At 51.3% G+C, this 26,619-nt stretch overlaps 1 protein-coding gene across 2 annotated transcripts; it reads left to right on the top strand.

Annotated features, from left to right (window-relative positions):
• Positions 1-1,634: 1,634 nt before the first annotated feature.
• LOC120647009 (FRIGIDA-like protein 4b) lies at positions 1,635-26,249 on the top strand. 2 transcript variants are annotated; one of them, XM_039923602.1, is made up of 4 exons: positions 1,635-2,178; positions 23,565-23,822; positions 25,174-25,274; positions 25,378-26,249. In XM_039923602.1, the coding sequence occupies exons 1-4, from the start codon at positions 1,773-1,775 to the stop codon at positions 26,080-26,082; spliced, it is 1,470 nt and encodes a 489-aa protein (XP_039779536.1). In that variant the 5' UTR covers positions 1,635-1,772; the 3' UTR covers positions 26,083-26,249. The 2 variants fall into 2 exon arrangements, with proteins under 2 accessions (XP_039779536.1, XP_039779535.1); XM_039923601.1 differs by having other exon boundaries at positions 1,636-2,178; positions 25,102-25,274.
• The last annotated feature ends 370 nt before the right edge of the window (positions 26,250-26,619 follow it).

Genomic DNA, 26,619 nt, shown 5'->3' on the forward strand with positions numbered 1-26,619 from the left:
ACCGGCCACTTACCCGGGTTTCGCGGACCCTCCAAAACCTCGGAATGGATCTTCATCAAGACGGCGGCATCGCGGAGAAGACTTCGTTTCGAAGAAAGAACCTCGGCCGTCGGATGAGATCATGTACAGGGGTGCTGCAGGCCAACCGGTCTGACCGGTCCCTGGCACCGTTCTGACCGGTCTAACCAACCGGTCTGACCGGTCCAGCGTACCGGTCCGACCGGTCCCGCGGGTATAAATACCCCTTCACTTGTGTTAGGTTAAGGGGCGGCTTTTGTAATTGCGTCCGTGAATTGTCTCTACTCCTAGGCCGCCGCCTCTGTGTTCTTCTCCCCCTGTTCATCTCTTTAGGGTAGATTTGAATGTTGTTTGTGTGAGAACTCTTGTGGATTTGATTGGGAAATGAGGCCCTAACCTCCTTGTGCCCTCTGGGCGGTTTGAATCAATCCATCTCCTCGTTTTGTGCCTCGTTTGATGAAATTTTGATTTCGTTTTTGGTGCACTTGATTGCGAGGAGTCCACGAGTTTTTTGTCGTGATTCACATGCCTCTATTTTGTTCTTGAACCCTCTGGAATCACTAGGCCGTCCAAATTTGATTTCTTGGAGACTAGAGAAAACCCCACCCCTTTTGATCTCATCCCAAAATTCTCGTGCTATGGATATCTTTAGTGTGAGATTTCTTGGGGATACACTCTTGGGGTAGGAACGAAGCTATCCTCCAAGTTTCATCCGATTTGGACGCTATTTGCTCTCGATTCACGGTTTGGAACTAAATTTTCGGAGTTTTCTAGACGCCACCGGTCAGACCGGTTGGAGAGACCGGTCAGACCGGTCTGCCTGTTTTTGAACTGCTTGACCGGTCAGACCGGTCTTCTATACTGGTCAGACCGGTATGTGCCTAAGCAGCTTCGTTTTGAGTTGGTTCTCACGCTTTTGCTTCCACGTTGCGATCCGAGTTTTTCGGAGTTGAGATAGCTTGTCCATAGCTATTCTCACTTATCTCGGTTTGAGGGTTTGAGATGACTTTGGGACATCGGCCGACGGTTTTGAAATTTTGAAGAAATTTTGATCGGCTCCCATTCACCCCCTCTGGTCGCCGACTTCGGTCCTTCAACTTGCACGTGCACGCTGGAAAAGTAGCATTTTCTATAAAATTTACAAAATAAGTGATGCGATTCGGACTTACAAATGCTTTTGAAGCAGGGCAAAATAGGTTGAGTGTTTGCAGCGCCTTTGGCCTAGCGCAGCAAGCATTCAAGTGTATATGTTGCAATAGCATAGTATTCGTACTCACAATCGTGGGTGTATCAAGATATCATTATATGATGTATATTCAATATGATGGTGTCCCTAGCTTCTTTAGTTTAATTTGATTTCTTTTACTGTATGGCTCATATTTTTGTACATGTTATTGTTCTCGTCTCTCTACAAGCAAAGTTCTTGTTTAACATCAAAGGATCGCAAATTCGCAATACAAATTAATTTTTTTAGGGAAGCAATACAAATTAATGGACCTTGCCTTTTCAGTTGTGTGTGTTTTTTTTTTGAGGGGTTTTTCAGTTGTGGGTAGGGAGGGTCTTGGGGTTTCTTGGGCCACATTTATATGGGCCCAATGATGGACTTCTACTCAATTTGGAGGAGCAAAGACCGTGTCCCTTTCTTCTTCTACCTTTCGTCGCCTCCGCCCCCCTCCGCCGTCGGAGGAGGAAAGTGGGGCTCCACCTGCACCCATCGTATCACAAACCTCGATAGGGTCTCGGACATCGTAGCCATGGCCGACGCAGCGCAGTCCATCCCGGCCGCGATAGCCTCCCTCCAGACCTACTCCACGGCCCTCTCCGCCTTCACCGCCGCGTGGCGCGCCGTCGAGTCCCACGCCGCCGGCCTCGACTCCACCCTCGCCGCCCGCCTCGACGGCTTCTCGGAGCTCGAACTAATATGCTCCGCGATGGACGGCCCCGGGCTTCGCGCGCACCTCACCGAGCACAGGGACGAGCTCAAGGAGCCCGCGCGCGCCCTCGACGCCGCGCTCCTGGTGGCGCCCGATCCGGGCCTTCTGGTCCTCTCCGCGGCCGCGGGTTTCTGCCGCGCCCCGCCGGAGGGGGCCAAGAGCGATGGGGACATCAAGGTGTCCTGCCGCCTGCTCATCGGCCTGCTCGACCGGCTGCGCGCGATTGGAGTTGTCGGTACCCCAGGACTGGGGTACCCCCTCTTGCTGTGTCTAGGCAAGGGCCTTGTAGTTATCCTTGTCTACGTCCAAACAGCCGGACCCCTGTGGTCCGGAATTCTGTTCTCTCGGCAATGGTCCCGGACCTGCCTCACGACTGGGGAAGATCCGGGAACGACGCGTGTTCCGGAAGAGGCGGGCAGCCCGAACAGTCGGGGCTCCGGATCTCCCGAAGGATCCGGACCCCCGCGGAAGTCCCGGACCCCTCATAGGGTCCCGGACCTCTTGTATGGTAACCGGACCCCTCGCTAAGGGAAGAAGTCGACGCCCTACCTCTGGGTGGTCCGGCGCGGACACGTATACAAGGGCGCTTGGTCTCCATACAAAGCCTCACCCACCACTGCATTTATTGCGGTAGGTGGACGTCCGCATTGATATAGCAGAAGCCGAGGCGTTTGACTAGCCAGGGGACACTATTGGTCGCGTATTACCAAGGTAGTGGGGGCACTGGCGCCGCCCACGCCGCGTCTGCCAGTCTGCCATAACAGATGGATACGACGGCTCGGCTTCACCCATTATGACGCTACATAATAGCCTCAGCAGGCCACGCCGCAAGCTACGCTGCTCCAACGGGCACCTAGCCGACGGGACAAGAGAAGACCCCCCTGTGTCAGAGGAGCAGCAGTACGCATATCGGATGAAAGATTCGCTACCACCGCTCCCACAGTCACATTGGGCCCACCTGTCGGGGCACCAACGTCCTATGTATCCGCTCCCCCTTGATCTATAAAAGGAGGGGGCGCCGCTAGAAAACCTCAGGCTGAGCAAGAGCCAAGGCCAGCAGAGGATAGGTTCATACACACAACCAAGAACAATACATCTCACAGTGGACGTAGGGTATTACGCTCCGGCGGCCCGAACCACTCTAAATCGTGTGTTCTTGAGCCCTTATCCCAGCGTAGATTCAGCCTCATCGCCTAGTTCTTCCCCGAGTACTCCCTCACTGGGGAATAGGCGGGTGCATTCCGCCACCCGGCTGTGGGTACCCCTAGAATCCCCACGACATTTTGGCGCCGTCCGTGGGGAAGATAGGCGTTGGCTGGATTTTCGGGCTTCTGGGCCGTGTTCATCCTCTGCAACGACGAGCGAGAAGATGAAGCAAGGCAGCGCCACACTCACTTCACATGCCATGGCACCGGCGCTCCAACGCCCTCGGTGCGGCGGCGCACGGCAGCGACGCCTGCTATGCGTCGCCACTGCGACACCTCAGAGCCGGCGTGGCAGCGCACAGCGGAGGCGCCGCTGCGCGCTGCCGCCCCTACGTCGACTCAAGGTTTTCTCTCAAGCAACGGCCACGCCTCCTCTGCGGTGGCATGGCGTCGGCTCAAGGCTTTCTCTCAACATAAAGCCTGGAGCCGACGGCCATCCCGGAGGAAGTTGACCGTGTCGTCCTGCCGTCTCCAGCGCCGGAGATCCACCTCAGCGTTGCTCGGCGCTGCTGCAGACAGGACCCCGCCTCCTCGTGCGGGGGCCCCTGGCGCTAGCACCAAGGACAAGCCGGCGATCGACCGCACTTCTCCACGCGTCGCGCCGGTCCATCTGCTGCGCAAGCGCTCTGGTTTCCATCGGCAACGGCGACGCCAGGGGGAGGGGGCCTCTTCCATTCAAAGCCAAAGAATTTGTCTCATGCCATGTAAGCATGCGACAGCTCTTAGGCAAGAAGGGGTCCCCGAGCTCCCGAAGTGATGCTGGATGATGCGGTTCAGGCACGTCCAGGGCGCCTTCACCTCCGAAGAACACGCTGTATAGCATGCAGCCGTAGGTTACTTCTAAGAAAAAACTAAGAGAATTCCTCCTTTGTAATAAGCGTGGCGTCTACGTGTGTGTCCAGAGCGGTCAAGGTCCGACCTTGTAAACCCGACCTCTGGCCCTATCACACAAACAGGCAAAAGCGGTCCGGAGCGGTGGAGGTCCGACCTCGTAATCCCGACCTCCGATGTATACCGTGACAACCACAATAATAGAGGAGACTTTCTTTCTCAGTTTTACCTAGGCTCCACCCTGATTATATCTATTCGCCTTGGTTTAACTATTCTTTCCTCTTGACCGGAGTTTTCCTTATTGCTAACAATCCAAGTTAAGTTGCTGGCTTGTGGTCAGGTGAAGACACCCCTTCTAGCTGGAAGGCGGTCCGGACCCCTAGGGACCTGCTCTGGGGAAGTGGTATTTGTATCCTGGGGTAGAGAAGCTCCGCGTGGCTTAGCCTGGTAATATACCCTAAAGTTTACGTACTTCACTACCCTGTTACAAGTACTCTAGTATCCAAGACTGCTGTCTTTAGAGGTCTCGGGCTCTCTTCTAGTATAAGGCTTGGTTTCTTTGCACCTTACTATGAGGTCCGGTAACATGCTTCATCGGATTGTCAGCAAACGGTCGCTCCAAGTCCACTCCGGTGGCCCGCTCCGGCGGAGACCGCTCGCCACGGTCGCTCCAAGTCCACTCCGGTGGCCCGTTCCGGCGGAGACCGCTCGCCACGGTCGCTCCAAGTCCACTCCGGTGGCCCGCTCCGGCGGAGACCGCTCGCCACGGTCGCTCCAAGTCCACTCCGGTGGCCCGCTCCGGCGGAGACCGCTCGCCACGGTCGCTCCAAGTCCACTCCGGTGGCCCGCTCCGGCGGACACCGCTGGCCACGGTCGCTCAAGTCCACTCCGGTGGCCCGCTCCGGCGGAGACCGCTCGCCACGGTCGCTCCAAGTCCACTCCGGTGGCCCGCTCCGGCGGAGACCGCTCGCCACAGTCGCTCCAAGTCCACTCCGGTGGCCCGCTCCGGCGGAGACCGCTCGCCACAGTCGCTCCAAGTCCACTCCGGTGGCCCGCTCCGGCGGAGACCGCTCGCCACGGTCGCACCAAGTCCACTCCGGTGGCCCGCTCCGGCGGAGACCGCTCACCACGGTCGACAAAAGCCAGGTCCGGGAAGCAGTGCTTGCTCCCTGGGCGATCCGAAGTCTGTATAGCCGCTTAGCTTGGTTCCGTACCCTAAGCCTACACCTTCGTCGCCCCATGGAGAGCACTCTAGTACCTAAACCTAGCAACAGGCGTACCGGCCTCAGAGGTCCGGGATACCCGCACTCTCCATGAGCACACCAACGCAATCAACTTGCGTAGGAGCTCATCACGATGGTGGCCCCACCTGCGGGTTCGTACCTCACCCGAGGTGGGCCCGAGGGCCACTGTCGGTACCCTAGGACTGGGGTACCCCCTCTTGCTGTGTCTAGGCAAGGGCCTTGTAGTTATCCTTGTCTACGTCCAAACAGCCGGACCCCTGTGGTCCGGAATTCTGTTCTCTCGGCAACGGTCCCGGACCTGCCTCACGACTGGGGAAGATCCGGGAACGACGCGTGTTCCGGAAGAGGCGGGCAGCCCGAACAGCCGGGGCTCCGGACCTCCCGAAGGATCCGGACCCCCGCGGAAGTCCCGGACCCCTCATAGGGTCCCGGACCTCTTGTATGGTAACCGGACCCCTCGCTAAGGGAAGAAGTCGACGCCCTACCTCTGGGTGGTCCGGCGCGGACACGTATACAAGGGCGCTTGGTCTCCATACAAAGCCTCACCCACCACTGCATTTATTGCGGTAGGTGGACGTCCGCATTGATATAGCAGAAGCCGAGGCGTTTGACTAGCCAGGGGACACTATTGGTCGCGTATTACCAAGGTAGTGGGGGCACTGGCGCCGCCCACGCCGCGTCTGCCAGTCTGCCATAACAGATGGATACGACGGCTCGGCTTCACCCATTATGACGCTACATAATAGCCTCAGCAGGCCACGCCGCAAGCTACGCTGCTCCAACGGGCACCTAGCCGACGGGACAAGAGAAGACCCCCCTGTGTCAGAGGAGCAGCAGTACGCATATCGGAGGAAAGATTCGCTACCACTGCTCCCACAGTCACGTTGGGCCCACCTGTCGGGGCACAAACGTCCTATGTATCCGCTCCCCCTTGATCTATAAAAGGAGGGGGCGCCGCTAGAAAACCTCAGGCTGAGCAAGAGCCAAGGCCAGCAGAGGATAGGTTCATACACACAACCAAGAACAATACATCTCACAGTGGACGTAGGGTATTACGCTCCGGCGGCCCGAACCACTCTAAATCGTGTGTTCTTGAGCCCTTATCCCAGCGTAGATTCAGCCTCATCGCCTAGTTCTTCCCCGAGTACTCCCTCACTGGGGAATAGGCGGGTGCATTCCGCCACCCGGCTGTGGGTACCCCTAGAATCCCCACGACATTTTGGCACCGTCCGTGGGGAAGATAGGCGTTGGCTGGATTTTCGGGCTTCTGGGCCGTGTTCATCCTCTGCAACGACGAGCGAGAAGATGAAGCAAGGCAGCGCCACACTCACTTCACATGCCATGGCACCGGCGCTCCAACGCCCTCGGTGCGGCGGCGCACGGCAGCGACGCCTGCTATGCGTCGCCACTGCGACACCTCAGAGCCGGCGTGGCAGCGCACAGCGGAGGCGCCGCTGCGTGCTGCCGCCCCTACGTCGACTCAAGGTTTTCTCTCAAGCAACGGCCACGCCTCCTCTGCGGTGGCATGGCGTCGGCTCAAGGCTTTCTCTCAACATGGAGCCTGGAGCCGACGGCCATTGTCGTGGGGATTCTAGGGGTACCCACAGCCGGGTGGCGGAATGCACCCACCTATTCCCCAGTGAGGGAGTACTCGGGGAAGAACTAGGCGATGAGGCTGAATCTACGCTGGGATAAGGGCTCAAGAACACACGATTTAGAGTGGTTCGGGCCGCCGGAGCGTAATACCCTACGTCCACTGTGAGATGTATTGTTCTTGGTTGTGTGTATGAACCTATCCTCTGCTGGCCTTGGCTCTTGCTCAGCCTGAGGTTTTCTAGCGGCGCCCCCTCCTTTTATAGATCAAGGGGGAGCGGATACATAGGACGTTTGTGCCCCGACAGGTGGGCCCAACGTGACTGTGGGAGCAGTGGTAGCGAATCTTTCCTCCGATATGCGTACTGCTGCTCCTCTGACACAGGGGGGTCTTCTCTTGTCCCGTCGGCTAGGTGCCCGTTGGAGCAGCGTAGCTTGCGGCGTGGCCTGCTGAGGCTATTATGTAGCGTCATAATGGGTGAAGCCGAGCCGTCGTATCCATCTGTTATGGCAGACTGGCAGACGCGGCGTGGGCGGCGCCAGTGCCCCCACTACCTTGGTAATACGCGACCAATAGTGTCCCCTGGCTAGTCAAACGCCTCGGCTTCTGCTATATCAATGCGGACGTCCACCTACCGCAATAAATGCAGTGGTGGGTGAGGCTTTGTATGGAGACCAAGCGCCCTTGTATACGTGTCCGCGCCGGACCACCCAGAGGTAGGGCGTCGACTTCTTCCCTTAGCGAGGGGTCCGGTTACCATACAAGAGGTCCGGGACCCTATGAGGGGTCCGGGACTTCCGCGGGGGTCCGGATCCTTCGGGAGGTCCGGAGCCCCGGCTGTTCGGGCTGCCCGCCTCTTCCGGAACACGCGTCGTTCCCGGATCTTCCCCAGTCGTGAGGCAGGTCCGGGACCGTTGCCGAGAGAACAGAATTCCGGACCACAGGGGTCCGGCTGTTTGGACGTAGACAAGGATAACTACAAGGCCCTTGCCTAGACACAGCAAGAGGGGGTACCCCAGTCCTGGGGTACCGACAGTGGCCCCCGGGCCCACCTCGGGTGAGGTACGAACCCGCAGGTGGGGCCACCATCGTGATGAGCTCCTACGCAAGTTGATTGCGTTGGTGTGCTCTCGGAGAGAGCGGGCATCCCGGACCCCTGAGGCCGGTATGCCTGTTGCTAGGTTTAGGTACTAGAGTGCTCTCCATGGGGCGACGAAGGTGTAGGCTTAGGGTACGGAACCAAGCTAAGCGGCTATACAGACTTCGGATCGCCCAGGGAGCAAGCACTGCTTCCCGGACCTGGCTTTTGTCGACCGTGGCGAGCGGTCTCCGCCGGAGCGGGCCACCGGAGTGGACTTGGAGCGACCGTGGCGAGCGGTCTCCGCCGGAGCGGGCCACCGGAGTGGACTTGGAGCGACCGTGGCGAGCGGTCTCCGCCGGAGCGGGCCACCGGAGTGGACTTGGAGCGACCGTGGCGAGCGGTCTCCGCCGGAGCGGGCCACCGGAGTGGAGTTGGAGCGACCGTGGCGAGCGGTCTCCGCCGGAGCGGGCCACCGGAGTGGACTTGGAGCGACCGTGGCGAGCGGTCTCCGCCGGAGCGGGCCACCGGAGTGGACTTGGAGCGACCGTGGCGAGCGGTCTCCGCCGGAGCGGGCCACCGGAGTGGACTTGGAGCGACCGTGGCGAGCGGTCTCCGCCGGAGCGGGCCACCGGAGTGGACTTGGAGCGACCGTGGCGAGCGGTCTCCGCCGGAGCGGGCCACCGGAGTGGACTTGGAGCGACCGTGGCGAGCGGTCTCCACCGGAACGGGCCACCGGAGTGGACTTGGAGCGACCGTGGCGAGCGGTCTCCGCCGGAGCGGGCCACCAGAGTGGACTTGGAGCGACCGTGGCGAGCGGTCTCCGCCGGAGCGGGCCACCGGAGTGGACTTGGAGCTACCGTTTGCTGACAATCCGATGAAGCATGTTACCGGATCTCATAGTAAGGTGCAAAGAAACCAAGCCTTATACTAGAAGAGAGCCCGGGACCTCTAAAGACAGCAGTCTTGGATACTAGGGTACTTGTAACAGGGTAGTGAAGTACGTAAACTTTAGGGTATATTACCAGGCTAAGCCACGCGGAGCTTCTCTATCCCAGGATACAAATACCACTTCCCCAGAGCAGGTCCCTAGGGGTCCGGACCGCCTTCCAGCTAGAAGGGGTGTCTTCACCTGACCACAAGCCAGCAACTTAACTTGGATTGTTAGCAATAAGGAAAACTCCGGTCAAGAGGAAAGAATAGTTAAACCAAGGCGAATAGATATAATCAGGGTGGAGCCTAGGTAAAACTGAGAAAGAAAGTCTCCTCTATTATTGTGGTTGTCACGGTATACATCGGAGGTCGGGATTACGAGGTCGGACCTCCACCGCTCCGGACCGCTTTTGCCTGTTTGTGTGATAGGACCAGAGGTCGGGTTTACAAGGTCGGACCTTGACCGCTCTGGACACACACATAGACGCCACGCTTTTACAAAGGAGGAATTCTCTTAGTTTTTTCTTAGAAGTAACCTACGGCTGCATGCTATACAGCGTGTTCTTCGGAGGTGAAGGCGCCCTGGACGTGCCTGAACCGCATCATCCAGCATCACTTCGGGAGCTCGGGGGACCCCTTCTTGCCTAAGAGCTGTCACATGCTTACATGGCATGAGATAAATTCTTTGGCTTTGAATGGAAGAGGCCCCCTCCCCCTGCCGTCGCCGTTGCCGATGGAAACCAGAGCGCTTGCGCAGCAGATGGACCGGCGCGACGCGTGGAGAAGTGCGGTCGTTCGCCGGCCTGTCCTTGGTGCTAGCGCCAGGTGTAAGGATCGATGGACCAAGAGGGGGGGTGAATTGGGCCTTTTTCAAATTCTAAAACAAAGTAAAGCAACCTTATCCTATGCAATGCTAGTAGGGCACCAATTCACCAACCGGATAACTAAGCTACTAACACAAGCTAAGGGAGCTAAAACAAAGTAAAGCCTAGCAAGGTAGAGCTAAGTTATGATCTCTAAGTCAAGCACATGAGTAAATTGCATGAAAGAAAATGCTTGAATAAAAGGAATGGACAAGAGACAACCGGATTTTTTCCCGTGGTATCGATGTGTTGGCACACACCCCTAATCCACGTTGTGACACTCACAAAGAGTATTGTCACCTCCCAAGTCACCGAGACGAGGGCGCTCACTAAGAGTCTCCGTTCACCATCCCGGCGTGGTGGAGATCAAGCCACGTACAATCTTCTTCTCCGGGCTCCCACAATCCTTGGCAAGCTCCGCGAGAAACACCTCGATCACCAAGATCGCCTAGGTGATGCCAATCACCAAGAGTAACAAGCTAAGGCCTTCACTTGAGCAAGAACCGATCACCAAGAACGGATGCACACTAGCTTCTCTCTACTCAAGTCCTTAATCTTGCTTCTTGATTGATTGAATGCACAAGTATGTGAATGATGAAGCTCAATGTGGCTCTTGACTATAGTATGAGTGTATGGATGTTGCCTGGTGTCAAGAGTGGGCGAAATGACCCATTGGAGGGGTATATATAGGCAGCTCACACAAATAGAGCCGTTGGAGAAAAGCTGCCAGAAAACTGCGTAGCGCCGGTTAATCCGACGTACCCCCCATTGTCATCGTCGGTTTAACCGGTGAATGTAAACTGCCTCTTCTGAAAACTAGCCGTTACAACTGGGGCAGATTAACCGACGTAGCATCGGTTTAACCGGTGAGTGTAGTTGTCCACTGAACCACTGAAAAATCAAGTCTCTGGACAACTGCACCGACGTTAACTCAAACCTATCGTCGGTTTAACCGGTGAGTACAACTTTTAAATTCCTCTGAAAAACCATCTCACTGGTCAATTGCACCGACGTCTTGATTCAAACAGCGTCGGTTAATCCGGTGAATAGAACTTGAATTTCCCTGGAAAAACCAACTCTTCACCAATGCACCGACGTTAAATTCAAATACGTCGGTTTAACCGGTGTATTGAATTTGTCCAGACTCTGCTGACTTTGTTTAACCGACGTATAGAAAATTGAGAGCGTCGGTTAAACCGGTGTATAGACTTTTTCTGATTTTGTCTTTTCTGATTTGAGTCTTGAATGAAATCCAAATATTCTTGAGATATAGTTTGAGAACCACTTATTTGAACTTCTAGAAACCTGAGTGACCATAGTGTGCATCCATTTTCAAATGATCATGTCCATGCTCAAGTTACTTAGCCTTAACCCCTCTTAATAGTGCGATCACTACAAAACTATAAAACCTATACTAACCTAAGTGTCCTTCTCAACCTTATGACACTTAGGACTAGAAAGATCCTTAGTCTTGACATAAAATTGAGTTGAATACCGAGATCGCCTTTTTGAATAATGAAATTGAGGGGCCTCTTTTGACATATGACCAAATGAGCGATAATGATCTATTAAGCTGCACAAACTCATTAGTCACAATAATGGTTGTCATTAATCACCGAAACATACCTTGAGGGCCTAGATGCTTACAATCTCCCCCTTTTTGGTGATTGATGACAACACAAACATAAATGACGAGAGAGCGAGAAAGATAAAGCAGGATAAACACAAGCGAACTCGAAAATATGGACCAAAGAGCTCAACGGCTCAAACGAAATTCATAGATATGTCTCAAAGCACGGCATACGCAAGCGACAAAAGTACATATCCATGAACTAACACCAAATGTGATACAAAGAATCAAAGTCCTGATAACTACGAGCTCTCTCTAGCTCTACCCTCCCCCTAACTCTGGTGCTCCCCCTAACACCTCTCCCCCTTTGGCATCAAAGCACCAAAAGGCGAGCTACGGGTCGTGCTGTCGTGGTACGGCGACGAAGCGGTCCGGGTCGTCGTCGTCAGACGGAGAACTCTCACCCTCGGTGACAGACGGAAGCTGCTGGTCTGGGTCTGAGCTCACTGGGGGAGTAACTGTCATGGAGGCTCTCGTGCTGGCACTGCCTGGTAGAGGATCCGTAGAAGTCGTAACTGGGTCAGCAGAAGAAGTATCAATATCTGAAGAGGTGACTGCTGAGGCTGCCGGCTGCGTCGACTGTGGAAGCAGGGACTCCTCTACTGCTCCTCCCCCTGAAGGTGCTGCCTGAAGTGAGGAAGGGAGGGCGACCGACTGAACCGCTGACGGTGAGTCCTGAAAGAGTGTGGTCGCTGGCAGTGGAGAGAACAGTGGACGACCAGCAGACCCAAGTAATGCGGACATCGAGAACGTGGTCTCCGGTGTCGCTGAGGTAGCTGGAGCTGCAGTAGGGGCTGGAGCTGCAGTAGGGGCTGGAGCTGGTGTAACGGCAAGCTGAGGTGCTCCAACACCCTGAAGGCCTGGCTGTCCTGGCTGCTGCGGGGCGAGTCCGGTGTGAGAGTAAAGCTGTGAGATCATCCCGAACATCGCCATCATCCCCTGCTGCATCTGCTGAAACTGAGCGTCTGTCCTCTGTGAAACTCTGTCAATGAGGCCGACAAAACGCTCCTCGGTCGCAGCCCGCTCTCGGGCGGCCTCTCTCTGTATAGCAGCAATCTGGGCCTCATGGGCTCTCCGGGCCTCCTCCTGAGCAAGTCTGTCCTCCCTCTGCTGGGTCACGAGCTGCTGTAGTAGTGAAGTGAGCTCGGACGGCTGAGTCACCTGAGACTCAGAGACTGTAGCAGCTGCTGGTGACTCTGGAGCTGGCTCTCTAGACCCCCCTGCCTCGTGATCGTGACTAGCTGGGGCTGCTGCAGGGAAGTACTCTACGTCCTCGGAGGAGTCTGACTCAAGCTCAGACCAGTGTATCTCATCCTCTCCTCCGGGAAGCTGTGCCTCGGCGGTAAGCAGTGCCTCGTCCTCCTGTGCTACATGGGCCTGTGCCTCTGGTGACAACTGTGCCATGGCAGCTCTCTCTGCCTGTCTGCCCCTCCTCCGGTCCTGTGGAGCTGTCGGTCGGTAAACTGGGAACCGGGGAGCCTCGTCGTGACGGTAGGGAGCGCTGATGGGTGACTCTGCTGGCACAATCATAGAACATATATAGCTGATCCAGTGTGCAAAGGGAAACTGTCGCACCACACCCATCCCGTCTGTGATCACATCCTCTATCTCAGCCAGAATAAAGTCAACTATGTCAAACGGCTCGTGAGTGAGGATGTGTAGAAGCAGGAGCTGCTGCAGTCCTGTAAACCCCTCTGGGTAGCCACTCCTCGGTAGCAAAGTCCTCCGGAGTGCCATGTGTACTGCGTATGCCTCTGGGGTCAGCAGGCTGGGAACTCTGGCATAGGAGGCAGGGAACGGCTGGCGGAAACACTGAGAGATCGCCTCATGAGAGGGTGCAATCCCGCCAATCATTGCTCTGCGCGGTGGATCTGCATCTCCGTAAACCATCTCGTGCAGGGAGACGTCAACTAAGTCAACTCCGAGAATCCCTGCTATCGTCGCTCCCGACAAACCAAAGACCTGGCCTCCATAAACAAAGTGTACTGCTCGACGCTCGGGAGCAATCCAGGCCGTGGCATAGAAGACTCTGACCCAGTCCTCAATATATCTGTTCTGCTCAATCTGGAGTAACCTGGGCAGGCCCCTGAAGTGAGCGAAGTGCTCTCTGACATCTGCTCCCCCTGCGGCTGTCCTCAGAGACACCCAGTCAAGCACTCTGTGCGGGAAGATCCTGTGACCCCGCCTCTGGTAGGTCTCGTAGAAACTGGCCTGAAGAAGCGTCCAGAACCTACGGTCGACTCGGCTGTCATGGGTCACGGGGAACCAGTCCTCCTCCTGAACACTCCACCTGAGCCTCTTGACCTTCGCCGCATTGGCCTTGGTCAAGTTCTGGAGCAGCACACCTGGCTCCAGACGCACAACAGTGTCCATACGGAACACTGCGCGCTCGGCCTCTAGGGCCTCGGCTCTACGAGCTGCTGCTGCTGCAGCTGTGGACCTGCGAGGCTCCTGTGGCTGGTGACCTCCTCGCGTCCTCGGTCCAGTGTGACGCTCGGTCGCCGGTGAAGTCTCTGCTGCTGGGGATGTCTGCCGAGTGCGGCCAGACCGTCGTAGAGTCGGTGACTCCTGTGTGCTCTGCCCCTGAGACTGCTCGGACTGCTCTGCCTCTGAATCTGAATCTGCAGCTGTATCTGACTGATCTGACTCTGCTGCTGCTGCTGTCGCGGCTCTGGTGGCCCTGGCACCTCTCACTCTGCCCATGCCCCTGCCTCTGCCTCTGCCTCTGCCTCTGGGGTCCTCCCTGATCTGGAACGGACGAGCACGGCCTGATGCCTGCTCCTCGGCGGCCTTGGCCACCATCTCGGCCCTCTCGGCCTCCTTTTCTGCGCGAGTCCGCTTGCGAGCGGGCTTCTCGACCACGACTTCCTTCCCCTTTCTCTTCTCGCAACCCATCTCGACTGACGGAGTGCGGAACACGAACGCGGCGCGAAAGAAGCGGCTCAGGCAAAACGTCGAGCACCTGGCGAGCACTGGGTGAAAAGGTGCTGCGGATGTGGCTGCGGCGCGGGGCTGCGGCTCTGAGCACGAGGATGGCGTGGAGTACGGCGGCGCTTGGCGAGGGAGACTCGTGCGGCGGTGAGGGCGTGGTGCGGCGGCTACGCGTGCAGGCAGCGGCGCAGAGCTGTTGCGCGGGCGGCGCAGAGGAGAAGGGCTGCTGTGCGGTGGCGAGATGTGGCGGTTGAAGCGGTGCGCAGGTGGCGGCGCAGTGGGACGGCGGCGCGTGGAGGCTTGAGTCGGGCGGCGGCGGCGTGAGGGGAACGAGTCGGGCGGCGGCGGCGTGAAGAGAGAAGAGAAACAGGGGCCGGCAGCGCGGGCAAGAGACATATATGACAGGCGGGCCCACGATTTTTCTTAACGCCGGTCGATCCGACGCCTAGGTTTTGAGCACCGGTTGATTGCGTCGGTGTAGTTCACCCGAGGCTTCTGCAGATCTGAAACTGAACGCCGGTTGAACCGATGATGCCAAAAGTGTACTCGTCGGTTGATTGATCAAAACACCGGTTGATTGCTAGGTCTGATTTGCATTTATTATCACCGGTTGATCCGATGCTCTGACTTTTGTATACGCCGGTTGAACGCCTGAAGCTTGACTGAGCTGAGACAAACTTTAGTAACGCCGGTTAATCCGATGGGTATAGATCCTTTGAACGTCGGTTTAACCGGTGAAGCCAAAAACCCCACACTCAGCTCACTCTTCTATGCTAAGTCCAATAAACTTATAAAACTCAAAAGAACTCAAGTTAATGGACTTGCATAGGCGACTTTACCCCTCAAAATAAATAGGATAGCACACTTGCTTAAATAAATTTCTTTTTAAACACAAGGAAAAGCCGCAAGAGAAACAACGCGCCAAATGAAATGTATGAGCCATGTCATAGGAATATTGAAAATAGAAAGCTTCAAACTCATCATGACATTGCTCACTAGGCAATAACGCACCTAATACTTTGCTCTTTTCACTTTTCATGAATTAAGATCTTGTATATGAAACAAGTCTCATTTTCATCAAGTGATCTCCTTTGTGACCCTTACGCATGCAATGATGATGCAAACTACAACCACATGCGAAAGTATAGTAAACATGAAGTGCACATCTATATGACAAGAAATGCATAACAAGAAATTAAGATCTACTTGTCAAGTTTGAACCCATGGGAAGCTTCTTCATGATGAGCCTTTCTACAAGCCTAGAGGAAAACAAGTGGACCACCACCTCTAGCTAAACCATTGCTCATCACTATCTTACCATGGTTAGACAAGTGTCCTATATGTATGCATTTTTCTATATGACATGGCAACTTACATGACGTTTGCCGCATCTAACACATTAAGCTCATTCCTTAGCCTAACAAAGGTACTCTCGTCTAAAGGTTTTGTGAATATATCCGCCAATTGCTCCTCGGATCTCACACCTTGAAGGGAAATGTCCCCCTTGGCTTCGTGATCACGCAAGAAGTGATGGCGAATATCAATGTGCTTTGTGCGAGAGTGTTGAACCGGATTCTTGGCAATTTTTACGGCACTTTCATTGTCACAAAGGAGTGGGATCCTATCTAGTTTCACACCAAAGTCCAAAAGGGTTTGCTTCATATATAGGATTTGGGCACAACATGCACCGGCCGCTATATATTCTGCTTCCGCAGTGGACAAAGCCACGGAATTTTGCTTCTTACTTGACCAAGAAACTAGAGAACGCCCAAGCAAGTGGCAACCCCCGGAGGTACTCTTGCGATCCACACGGCTTCCGGCAAAATCCGAATCCGAGTATCCCAAGAGATCTAAACTAGCGCCTTTGGGGTACCACAAGCCTATGCTAGGAGTGTGCTTGAGATACCGAAGGATCCTATTCACAGCCGAAAGGTGTGACTCCTTTGGGTTAGCTTGAAAGCGGGCACACAAGCACACACTAAACATTATATCGGGCCTAGATGCGGTAAGGTAAAGCAAAGACCCTATCATTGAACGATAGAGGGATTGATCAACCGGTTTACCGTCCACATCCAAGTCGAGATGCCCATTGGTTGCCATGGGTGTCTTGATTGGCTTGCACTCATCCATCTTGAACTTCTTCAAGATATCTTTAGTATATTTTTCTTGATGGATGAATGTCCCTTCCTTCATTTGTTTGACTTGAAAACCAAGGAAGAAGGTTAATTCGCCAATCATGGACATCTCGAATTCCCTAAACATCATGGTAGCAAACTCATGGCTTAGTAAATCATTAGTTGAGCCAAAGATAATATCGTCAACATAAATTTGACAAATGAAAAGATCCCCGTTGACGTCTTTTGTGAACAACGTGGTGTCCACCCTCCCGATCTTGAAGCCTTGCATGATTAGGAAGTCACGAAGCCTCTCATACCAAGCCCTTGGAGCTTGTTTTAGCCCATAGAGTGCCTTGTGCAACCTATAAACATGGTTAGGATTCCTCGGATCTTCAAACCCGGGAGGTTGCTCAACATAAACAAGTTCGTTAATAACGCCATTTAAGAATGCACTTTTCACATCCATTTGATACAACTTAATGTTATGATGTGAAGAGTAAGCAAGAAGGATACGGATAGCTTCAAGTCTTGCGACCGGAGCAAAGGTTTTACCAAAATCCAAACCTTCGACTTGAGAAAACCCTTTTGCCACAAGTCTTGCTTTGTTGCGTATCACCACCCCATGTTCATCTTACTTGTTTCGAAAGACCCACTTGGTGCCGATGATGTTCTTGTCTTTTGGAGGAGCTTCGAGGACCCAAACTTCATTGCGGGTGAAGTTGTTCAATTCTTCTTGCATGGCCATCACCCAATCCGAGTCCTCAAGTGCTTCCTCTATGCTAGTGGGTTCAATACAAGAAACAAACGAGTGATGTTCACAAAATGAAGCATGCTTAGAGCGAGTTCTTACTCCTTTTGATGGACTACCAATGATTTGACCAATTGGATGATCCTTGGAGATGCGACCATGCTTCACTAGCGGTACTTGCGTGGATGCTTGTTGGGGTGGATCTTGTGTGACTTGTGCTTGTTGTGGAACACTTTGCTCTTCTTGTTCTTGGACTTGGGGTGTTGGTGTTGGCACATCTTCTTGAGGTAGTGGATCATCTTTTTCTTGATCTTCATCCATTTGGGGCGCCGTGGAGGTGCTTGGTGTAGTTGAGGAAGGTCCTCCCCCTTGATCATTGCCTTTATGCACCTCTTCCGGCTTGATATCCCCAATGGACATATTCTTCAAAGCTTCATCAATCTCTTCATCACCTACATTTTCATAGCCAACAACCTCCTCTTGGGAGCCATTAGATTCATCAAACTCCACATCACATGTTTCTTCAACTAACCCGGAGGTTTGATTGAATACTCTATATGCTTTGGAGTTTGATGCATAACCAAGAAAGAAACCTTCATCACATCTACTTTCAAACTTACCGAGCCTTTTCTTCTTATAGATGAAGCATTTGCAACCAAAGACTCGAAAGTAGGATATATTTGGTTTCTTCCAGGTGATGAGCTCATATGGAGTTTTCTTGAGGAGTCGGTGGGGATACACTCGGTTGGATGCATGACACGCCGTGTTGATTGCTTCCGCCCAAAACTTCTCGGACGTGCCATAATCATCCAACATTGCTCTAGCTAGGGTGATGAGTGTCTTGTTCTTTCTTTCCACCACTCCATTTTGTTGAGGCGTGTAGGTGGCGGAAAACTCATGCTTGATGCCCTCTTCATCGCACCATTCTTCAATCTTCATGTTCTTGAACTCGGTGCCGTTGTCACTCCGGATCTTCACAATTGGGGAGTTGTACTCCCTTTGAGCTCTTCTTGCAAATGTCTTGAAGAGTTCCGGAGTTTCACCCTTATCGCCTAGAAACATAACCCAAGTGTAACGTGAAAAATCATCAACGATTACTAGGCAATAGAGGTTACCACCAATGCTCTTGTATGTAGTTGGACCAAAGAGATCCATGTGAAGTAGCTCGAGCGGCTTGGAGGTAGACAACATCGTCTTGATGGGATGATGTGTTGCAACTTGCTTCCCGGCTTGACATGCTTTACATAGCTTGTTCTTGTCAAAGGTGACGTCCTTCAAGCCGGTGATCATCCCTCTCTTGTGGGCTTTCTTGAGGTTGCTCATGCCAATATGAGCAATTCTTCTATGCCAAAGCCACCCAAGAGAAGACTTGGTGAAGAGGCATGTCATGGTACTTGTTTGCTTTGAAGAGAAGTCCACTAGGTAGATGTTGCCATGCCTAAACCCCGTGAATACCATTGACTTGTCTTCTTCAAGAGTTACTACAACACCATTCTTGTCAAAGGTACACGTTAGTCCAAGATCACACAATTGAGCAATAGAAATAAGATTAAAACTAAGTGCTTCTACAAACAAGACATTAGAAATGGATAAATCTTTAGAGATAGCTATTCTACCCAAACCTAAAACTTTTCCCCTTGAGTTATCACCATAGGTGACATGTTCATGATCGCCGGGGTCTTCAAGAGAGGTGAACATGCTATCATTGCCGGTCATGTGTTGAGAGCAACCGCTATCAAGTACCCAATGTTTTCCACCGGCTTTGTAGTTCACCTACACACATGAGAATTCACTTTTGAGTTTTGGAAACCCAAACAAGCTTTGGGCCTTGCACATGTGTGACAAGAGCTTTTGGGACCCAAAGTTGCTTGGGGAGCTTTTTCTTTGACTCCTTAGTGAGTTTGCCAATGAATTTGGCCTTCACCTTGCCCTTCACTTTACTCAAGAGAAAATGGTTATTTTCAAACATTGAAGAGTAATTCTTGGGTAATTTAGGAAGAGGACGTGATGGTGAAGTGCACTCCCTAGTGTGGTGCCCGGTGACTTGGCAATGTTGGCAATATGATCCAACTTCCTTGATGAAGCTAATCTTGATCTCCGGAGAAGGAGTAGTAGCTATGTTTGGCTCCGGAAATGAACCAAGACCTCTCTTGCCATAGTCACGGGCATTGTTGAAGAGAATCTCTTTGTGGATGTATTCTCCTCTTGAGAGCTTCTCCACACTACTCTTGAGGCTTGCAACTTGATCCATCAATTCCTTTTCCCTAGAAGGTGCAAGCTTGGGCAAAGCATTAGTAGCATTTGCATTAATGAGTAGGTCATCACATGAAGTAGAAGCATTGACCTTCTCAATAGTTTCATGAGCAAAGTTTTCAAGACTTGGGTCAATTGCTTCATAGGCAAATTCAAGTTCTTGATACTTGTGAGCCAACTCCCTATGCTCTTGTTTAAGCTTTTTGTGGCTCTCTTCAACTTGCTTAGCAAGTACAAGTGACTCATTGTGCTTTTTGAGTAAGTCATTGTACTTGCCAAGCAAATCGGAGTGGGCAAGCTCTAACTTTGCACGAGTGCTCTCAAGAATCTTGACTTTGCCCTTTTCCCTCTTGATGACGGATGTATACTCATTAATGAGGTTAGCAAACTCATTAGGGTCAAGCTCATCATCACTATCATCTTCACTCTCACATACCTTAGAGTTACCTTTGGCCATGAGGCACATTGGAGGTGGAGGTAGTGATGGTTCTTCATTTGTGAGGGCGATGGTGACTATGTCTTCTTCATCACTTGAATCTTCGCTTGATGAGACATCGGTTACCCACTCTTGTTTTTCCACCAAGAAGCTTCTCTTGGTGTGCCCTTTCTTCTTTGGGAAGAGCTTGGTCTTCTTGTCATGGCTCTTTTTCTTCCCAAGTCTCTTGTTTTTGTTCTTCCTTTCTTCTTCTTCATCATCGCTTGAATCATGGCGATGCTTGCTCTTGTGATCCTTGTTTCTTTTGTCCGGCTTGGGGCAATTTGGACGGATGTGACCTTTTTCTCCACAATTGTAGCAAATTTTGTTCTTGACATCCATTGGCCGGAACATTCCCTTCTTAGAGTCAAAGTTGAACCCTTTCTTGTTGATCTTGTCATTCAAGCGGGTGAACTTTCTCATCATAAGAGCAAGCTCTCCATCATCTTCAACATCGGATGAGCTTTCATGATGATCATCTTCTTCATTGCTTGAGCTTGAATCTTGCTTGATCATCTTGAGCTTGCGGGCTTTGTTTGCCTTGGTCTTTAGAGCAATTGATTTGCTTGAAGTTGGCTCTTCGGACATACCAAGGATACTCATCTCATGAGCGCGAATTTCGCCCACAAGTTCTCCTACTTCCATTGTGTCAAGATTCTCCTTTTGAAGCATAGCATTGATGATGTTATACTTGGGCTTCGGGAGGAGCATGAGAATCTTGCGATTGATGGAGGCACTGTCAATTTTGGATATTTCAAGTGCATTAATGTCCTTGACAATGACATTCAAGCGAGAGTACATATCATTGCAATTTTCATGAGCTAGCATTTTAAAAGAATCATACTTAGCTCTAAACAAGTGATATTTTTGTTCACGGACTTTTGTGGAGCCTTCATGAATTTCAATTAGTTCTTTCCATATATCACTTGCTAAGTCCATGCCATTAACTCTAGCAAAGACTTCCTCACTAATGGCTTCGAAAATTGCATTTCTAGCCTTAGCATTCCATTTTAATTGTTCGGTGGTGGGAGTTTCGGTGAACCCGGTCTTAGTTGTCAACCATACTTCGGGGGCAATCGCATCAAGGTATGCGGCCATGCGAACTTTCCAATAGGCAAAGTTCTTGCCCTCGAAGTGAGGCGGCGAACCACCCATCTTGGCCATAGCTCTAGGCGGTGAAGCCTAATGATCCAAATGAGCAACGAGGCTCTGATACCAATTGTAAGGATCGATGGACCAAGAGGGGGGGTGAATTGGGCTTTTTTCAAATTCTAAAACAAAGTAAAGCAACCTTATCCTATGCAATGCTAGTAGGGCACCAATTCACCAACCGGATAACTAAGCTACTAACACAAGCTAAGGGAGCTAAAACAAAGTAAAGCCTAGCAAGGTAGAGCTAAGTTATGATCTCTAAGTCAAGCACATGAGTAAATTGCATGAAAGAAAATGCTTGAATAAAAGGAATGGACAAGAGACAACCGGATTTTTTCCCGTGGTATCGATGTGTTGGCACACACCCCTAATCCACGTTGTGACACTCACAAAGAGTATTGTCACCTCCCAAGTCACCGAGACGAGGGCGCTCACTAAGAGTCTCCGTTCACCATCCCGGCGTGGTGGAGATCAAGCCACGTACAATCTTCTTCTCCGGGCTCCCACAATCCTTGGCAAGCTCCGCGAGAAATACCTCGATCACCAAGATCGCCTAGGTGATGCCAATCACCAAGAGTAACAAGCTAAGGCCTTCACTTGAGCAAGAACCGATCACCAAGAACGGATGCACACTAGCTTCTCTCTACTCAAGTCCTTAATCTTGCTTCTTGATTGATTGAATGCACAAGTATGTGAATGATGAAGCTCAATGTGGCTCTTGACTATAGTATGAGTGTATGGATGTTGCCTGGTGTCAAGAGTGGGCGAAATGACCCATTGGAGGGGTATATATAGGCAGCTCACACAAATAGAGCCGTTGGAGAAAAGCTGCCAGAAAACTGCGTAGCGCCGGTTAATCCGACGTACCCCCCATTGTCATCGTCGGTTTAACCGGTGAATGTAAACTGCCTCTTCTGAAAACTAGCCGTTACAACTGGGGCAGATTAACCGACGTAGCATCGGTTTAACCGGTGAGTGTAGTTGTCCACTGAACCACTGAAAAATCAAGTCTCTGGACAACTGCACCGACGTTAACTCAAACCTATCGTCGGTTTAACCGGTGAGTACAACTTTTAAATTCCTCTGAAAAACCATCTCACTGGTCAATTGCACCGACGTCTTGATTCAAACAGCGTCGGTTAATCCGGTGAATAGAACTTGAATTTCCCTGGAAAAACCAACTCTTCACCAATGCACCGACGTTAAATTCAAATACGTCGGTTTAACCGGTGTATTGAATTTGTCCAGACTCTGCTGACTTTGTTTAACCGACGTATAGAAAATTGAGAGCGTCGGTTAAACCGGTGTATAGACTTTTTCTGATTTTGTCTTTTCTGATTTGAGTCTTGAATGAAATCCAAATATTCTTGAGATATAGTTTGAGAACCACTTATTTGAACTTCTAGAAACCTGAGTGACCATAGTGTGCATCCATTTTCAAATGATCATGTCCATGCTCAAGTTACTTAGCCTTAACCCCTCTTAATAGTGCGATCACTACAAAACTATAAAACCTATACTAACCTAAGTGTCCTTCTCAACCTTATGACACTTAGGACTAGAAAGATCCTTAGTCTTGACATAAAATTGAGTTGAATACCGAGATCGCCTTTTTGAATAATGAAATTGAGGGGCCTCTTTTGACATATGACCAAATGAGCGATAATGATCTATTAAGCTGCACAAACTCATTAGTCACAATAATGGTTGTCATTAATCACCGAAACATACCTTGAGGGCCTAGATGCTTACACCAGGGGCCCCCGCACGAGGAGGCGGGGTCCTGTCTGCAGCAGCGCCGAGCAACGCTGAGGTGGATCTCCGGCGCTGGAGACGGCAAGACGACACGGTCAACTTCCTCCGGGATGGCCGTCGGCTCCAGGCTTTATGTTGAGAGAAAGCCTTGAGCCGACGCCATGCCACCGCAGAGGAGGCGTGGCCGTTGCTTGAGAGAAAACCTTGAGTCGACGTAGGGGCGGCAGCGCGCAGCGGCGCCTCCGCTGTGCGCTGCCACGCCGGCTCTGAGGTGTCGCAGTGGCGACGCATAGCAGGCGTCGCTGCCGTGCGCCGCCGCACCGAGGGCGTTGGAGCGCCGGTGCCATGGCATGTGAAGTGAGTGTGGCGCTGCCTTGCTTCATCTTCTCGCTCGTCGTTGCAGAGGATGAACACGGCCCAGAAGCCCGAAAATCCAGCCAACGCCTATCTTCCCCACGGACGGCGCCAAAATGTCGTGGGGATTCTAGGGGTACCCACAGCCGGGTGGCGGAATGCACCCGCCTATTCCCCAATGAGGGAGTACTCGGGGAAGAACTAGGCGATGAGGCTGAATCTACGCTGGGATAGGTTCATACACACAACCAAGAACAATACATCTCACAGTGGACGTAGGGTATTACGCTCCGGCGGCCCGAACCACTCTAAATCGTGTGTTCTTGAGCCCTTATCCCAGCGTAGATTCAGCCTCATCGCCTAGTTCTTCCCCGAGTACTCCCTCACTGGGGAATAGGCGGGTGCATTCCGCCACCCGACTGTGGGTACCCCTAGAATCCCCACGACAGGAGTGAAGCCGTCGTCAGAGGCGCGCGACGAGGCCAGAGCTGTCGCGGCGGACTGGAAACGAGGCAAGCGTATCGGGTCGGAGGCGATTTTTAAGCAGGAGACGTTCGCATTCCTGCTTCTCGTGGGGGTGTTTGGCCTGGTTGAAGATGTGGGCGGCGCCGGCGAGGTGCTAGATCTGATCGTGTTGACCGCGAGCCGGGAGCGCGCCGTCGATGCGTTCGTTGGCCTTGGGCTCGACCTCGACCAGCATATGCCTGGTAAATACATTTACTTTGTGTACGATAATTTTTTTTGGTTTCGTTGTGTTCTATGGACTATGGAATGCTAGCATTGTTGTTGTTTATGTGCTGAATTTTTTTAGAGGAACTTTATGTGCTGAATTGTCCAGCCAAGTTGGGTAGTCACTCATCTGTCCTGCGGATTCAGGATGATGCTTGTAGTGGTAGTTGGTTTACATGTTTGCAGTGATCCATGCCATGCTATCGTGTGTTGTGTTAGAATGCTTACTTTTTAAGGCCTGTTTAGGAGAGCTATCCTCCTGTATTTTCACCTTAAAGAGCTGGTATGGAGAGTGTTTGGTTGGCAGGTTGGTTCCCTGTCCAGACAATGAGGTTAGGCATATAGACTGTGCTTCCCCTGATTGTAAGTTAAATCGACACGGATGCGGGTGTCACTTGTTCAACTCAGTTGCGACTTGCAAGCTGCAAGTACTAGATTCGACAGAGTTTTTGGGGACACGCCAAATTCCACTTGAATCCGACATGGTCATGATATTCGGTTCTATTACTTAAGATTGACCAACTCAATGATCAGGATATTTGGCACCCTTTAGTTCTGTATGATTCCTAAGCTAATTCATTGATGCTTCAATCAATTCAAATCAGACTTCATTACAGTTTCTAATTAATCCAACTTGTTATTCCTGTACTCAAATTCGCATCATTCAAATAATCAACCAGATGTAGGATGCTGTTCCTTCTTCCTAGTTATGTTGTTATCTTATCAGTATGTTCTACGGGTATGCTTGGTCATATGCTGCCAAATTCTTGTTGCTCCCTCTTATGTTCTCATATATCTTGTTGGCAATTGTATTTCTTCATGTGTTCGGTGGCTGCACTGTTCTTTATGGACTCCTTTAAAGTGTCTTAATGGTGTGCGCTTCTCTATAAATGTGTTGTTTCTTTCCATCATTTTCTCTTGTTTTATAAATTGAATTTCTTTTATTTGTGGTTTAGGAAGATTTTTGGATTCTTATCGGGAGGCTGTGAATGTCTTTGACAGCTCTGCTTGACAACAAACATGCTCTTGAGTGGTTTTAAAGAAATGCTGCCAACAAGATTTAATCTTAGGCATATGTCATGTATTTATTCATAAATACACTATAGTCTATTTGTCAGCCTTCCTGGGACAGCTCTGTGTTTGTTGTTATAAAAATTCATGTCAGTAATGTTGTTTCCTGTTCCAGTTTCAATGTTTTTAATTGTTCTTAGGTGAAAACAAAATTGACCTTGAAATGAAACTTTTTCTCTGTACCAGTTCTCATTGAGAAAATGAAACAAAAAAGTAAACAGCTTGAGGCGGTCAAATTCATTCAAGCTCTTAATGTAGTGCACAAGTATCCTTTGAATCCTGTTCTGAAGTCGTACATTAGTGCTGCTGCATTAGCTGGGAAGATGATCCGCATCAGGGGAGATGATCCTGCCTCTCAGGTACATGTCTGCTCCAGTAATGTCTATTATGAACATTTTACGCCAAAGGTTGTACAGACAGACAGACAGTTCTTATTTCCGAAACTTTCTTGGACTTTGGCAGAATGCAGCTGATGAAAAAGAGCGCACGCTGCTCGGAATATTGCAGAAGTTCATTAAAGAAAATAAGCTAGAAGAACTGCCTATTTTCGAAGAAGCCAACAAGCGGGTGGCACATTTGGAGCAGCAAAGTGCAGAGAGAAAGAGAGCTGCTGCCGCAGCGGTGGCAGCTGCTCAACAAGTTAGCAAGAGCATTGAGCAGCAGCAGAAGATACAGCAGCTGATGCATTCTGCTAAGAGATCAAAGGTAGACAATGTGGTGCTAGTTTCTTCAGGCCAGAATGTCCATTCAGCTGGAACTCCTAGTCAACAATTTACCCCGAGGCAGAGCATCCATACTGCTGTAGCACCAAATCAGTATCAAACTGCTTTAAAACCGAACATACTACCTGCGATCAATCAGATTTCGCAAGTAGTTACTTGGAATCATCATCCAGTTGGCATCCAAAGTCAGGTCCCTGTTGCGCCTGGTGTTCCAACTCAATATGGTGGCTTGGCAGATTATGAAGCAACGTCCTCCAGGCCATATAGGTCCAGCACTCTAGCTCCTGGACCAAGTGCTTTGAATGTTCCAAGTGGGCGTGCGTCGTCAAGGTCAAGGCTGTATTCTGGAGATCCCCTCGCGGCTGTCTCCCGATCATCATCAGGCAAGAAGGGTTCATCTTACAATTATTCCTTGTCCAATATGTCAACTTATGATCCTAAATGATGAGGATTCGGTTTACCTGTAACCATTGGGCTAACCTTGGAACTTCGGGTTCCAGAATGGGAGCTGCCCCCCCCCCCCCCAAAAAAAAAGAAGCTAAATTGTATATATATATAATCTTTGAATTCAAACGATCTTCTTGTGTTACACGGGAATGGTTGTTTTTTCAAGGAGACATCTGTTAATCTGTTCGTTTTGTACTTTATATCAGAGATTTGTATGGGTTCCGTGTCACAATCCACACTAGATATTGCATTCTTTGTTAGGCCGGCGATTAGTTTGTTACTATTCACCCCCAATGCGCCCATCTCCATTGCCATGATTTGCACATTGATTGTTGCCTCTAAGTAAACTGTTTGTTTTAACCAACTGTAACGTGGTCTTGAAGATTGTACAAAATAGTTTTTTTATGTTAAAATAAGAAAACAACCAACTGTAACAACAAACTGTTAAAATAGTTGTTTTGAACGTACTACTACAAATGACACACAAAACGCCGCATCGCATCGCGGCACGGCATCCTTGATCCTACATGACATA

Source organism: Panicum virgatum, chromosome 9K, assembly GCF_016808335.1.
Source record: "Panicum virgatum strain AP13 chromosome 9K, P.virgatum_v5, whole genome shotgun sequence".
Classification (NCBI taxonomy): domain Eukaryota; kingdom Viridiplantae; phylum Streptophyta; class Magnoliopsida; order Poales; family Poaceae; genus Panicum; species Panicum virgatum.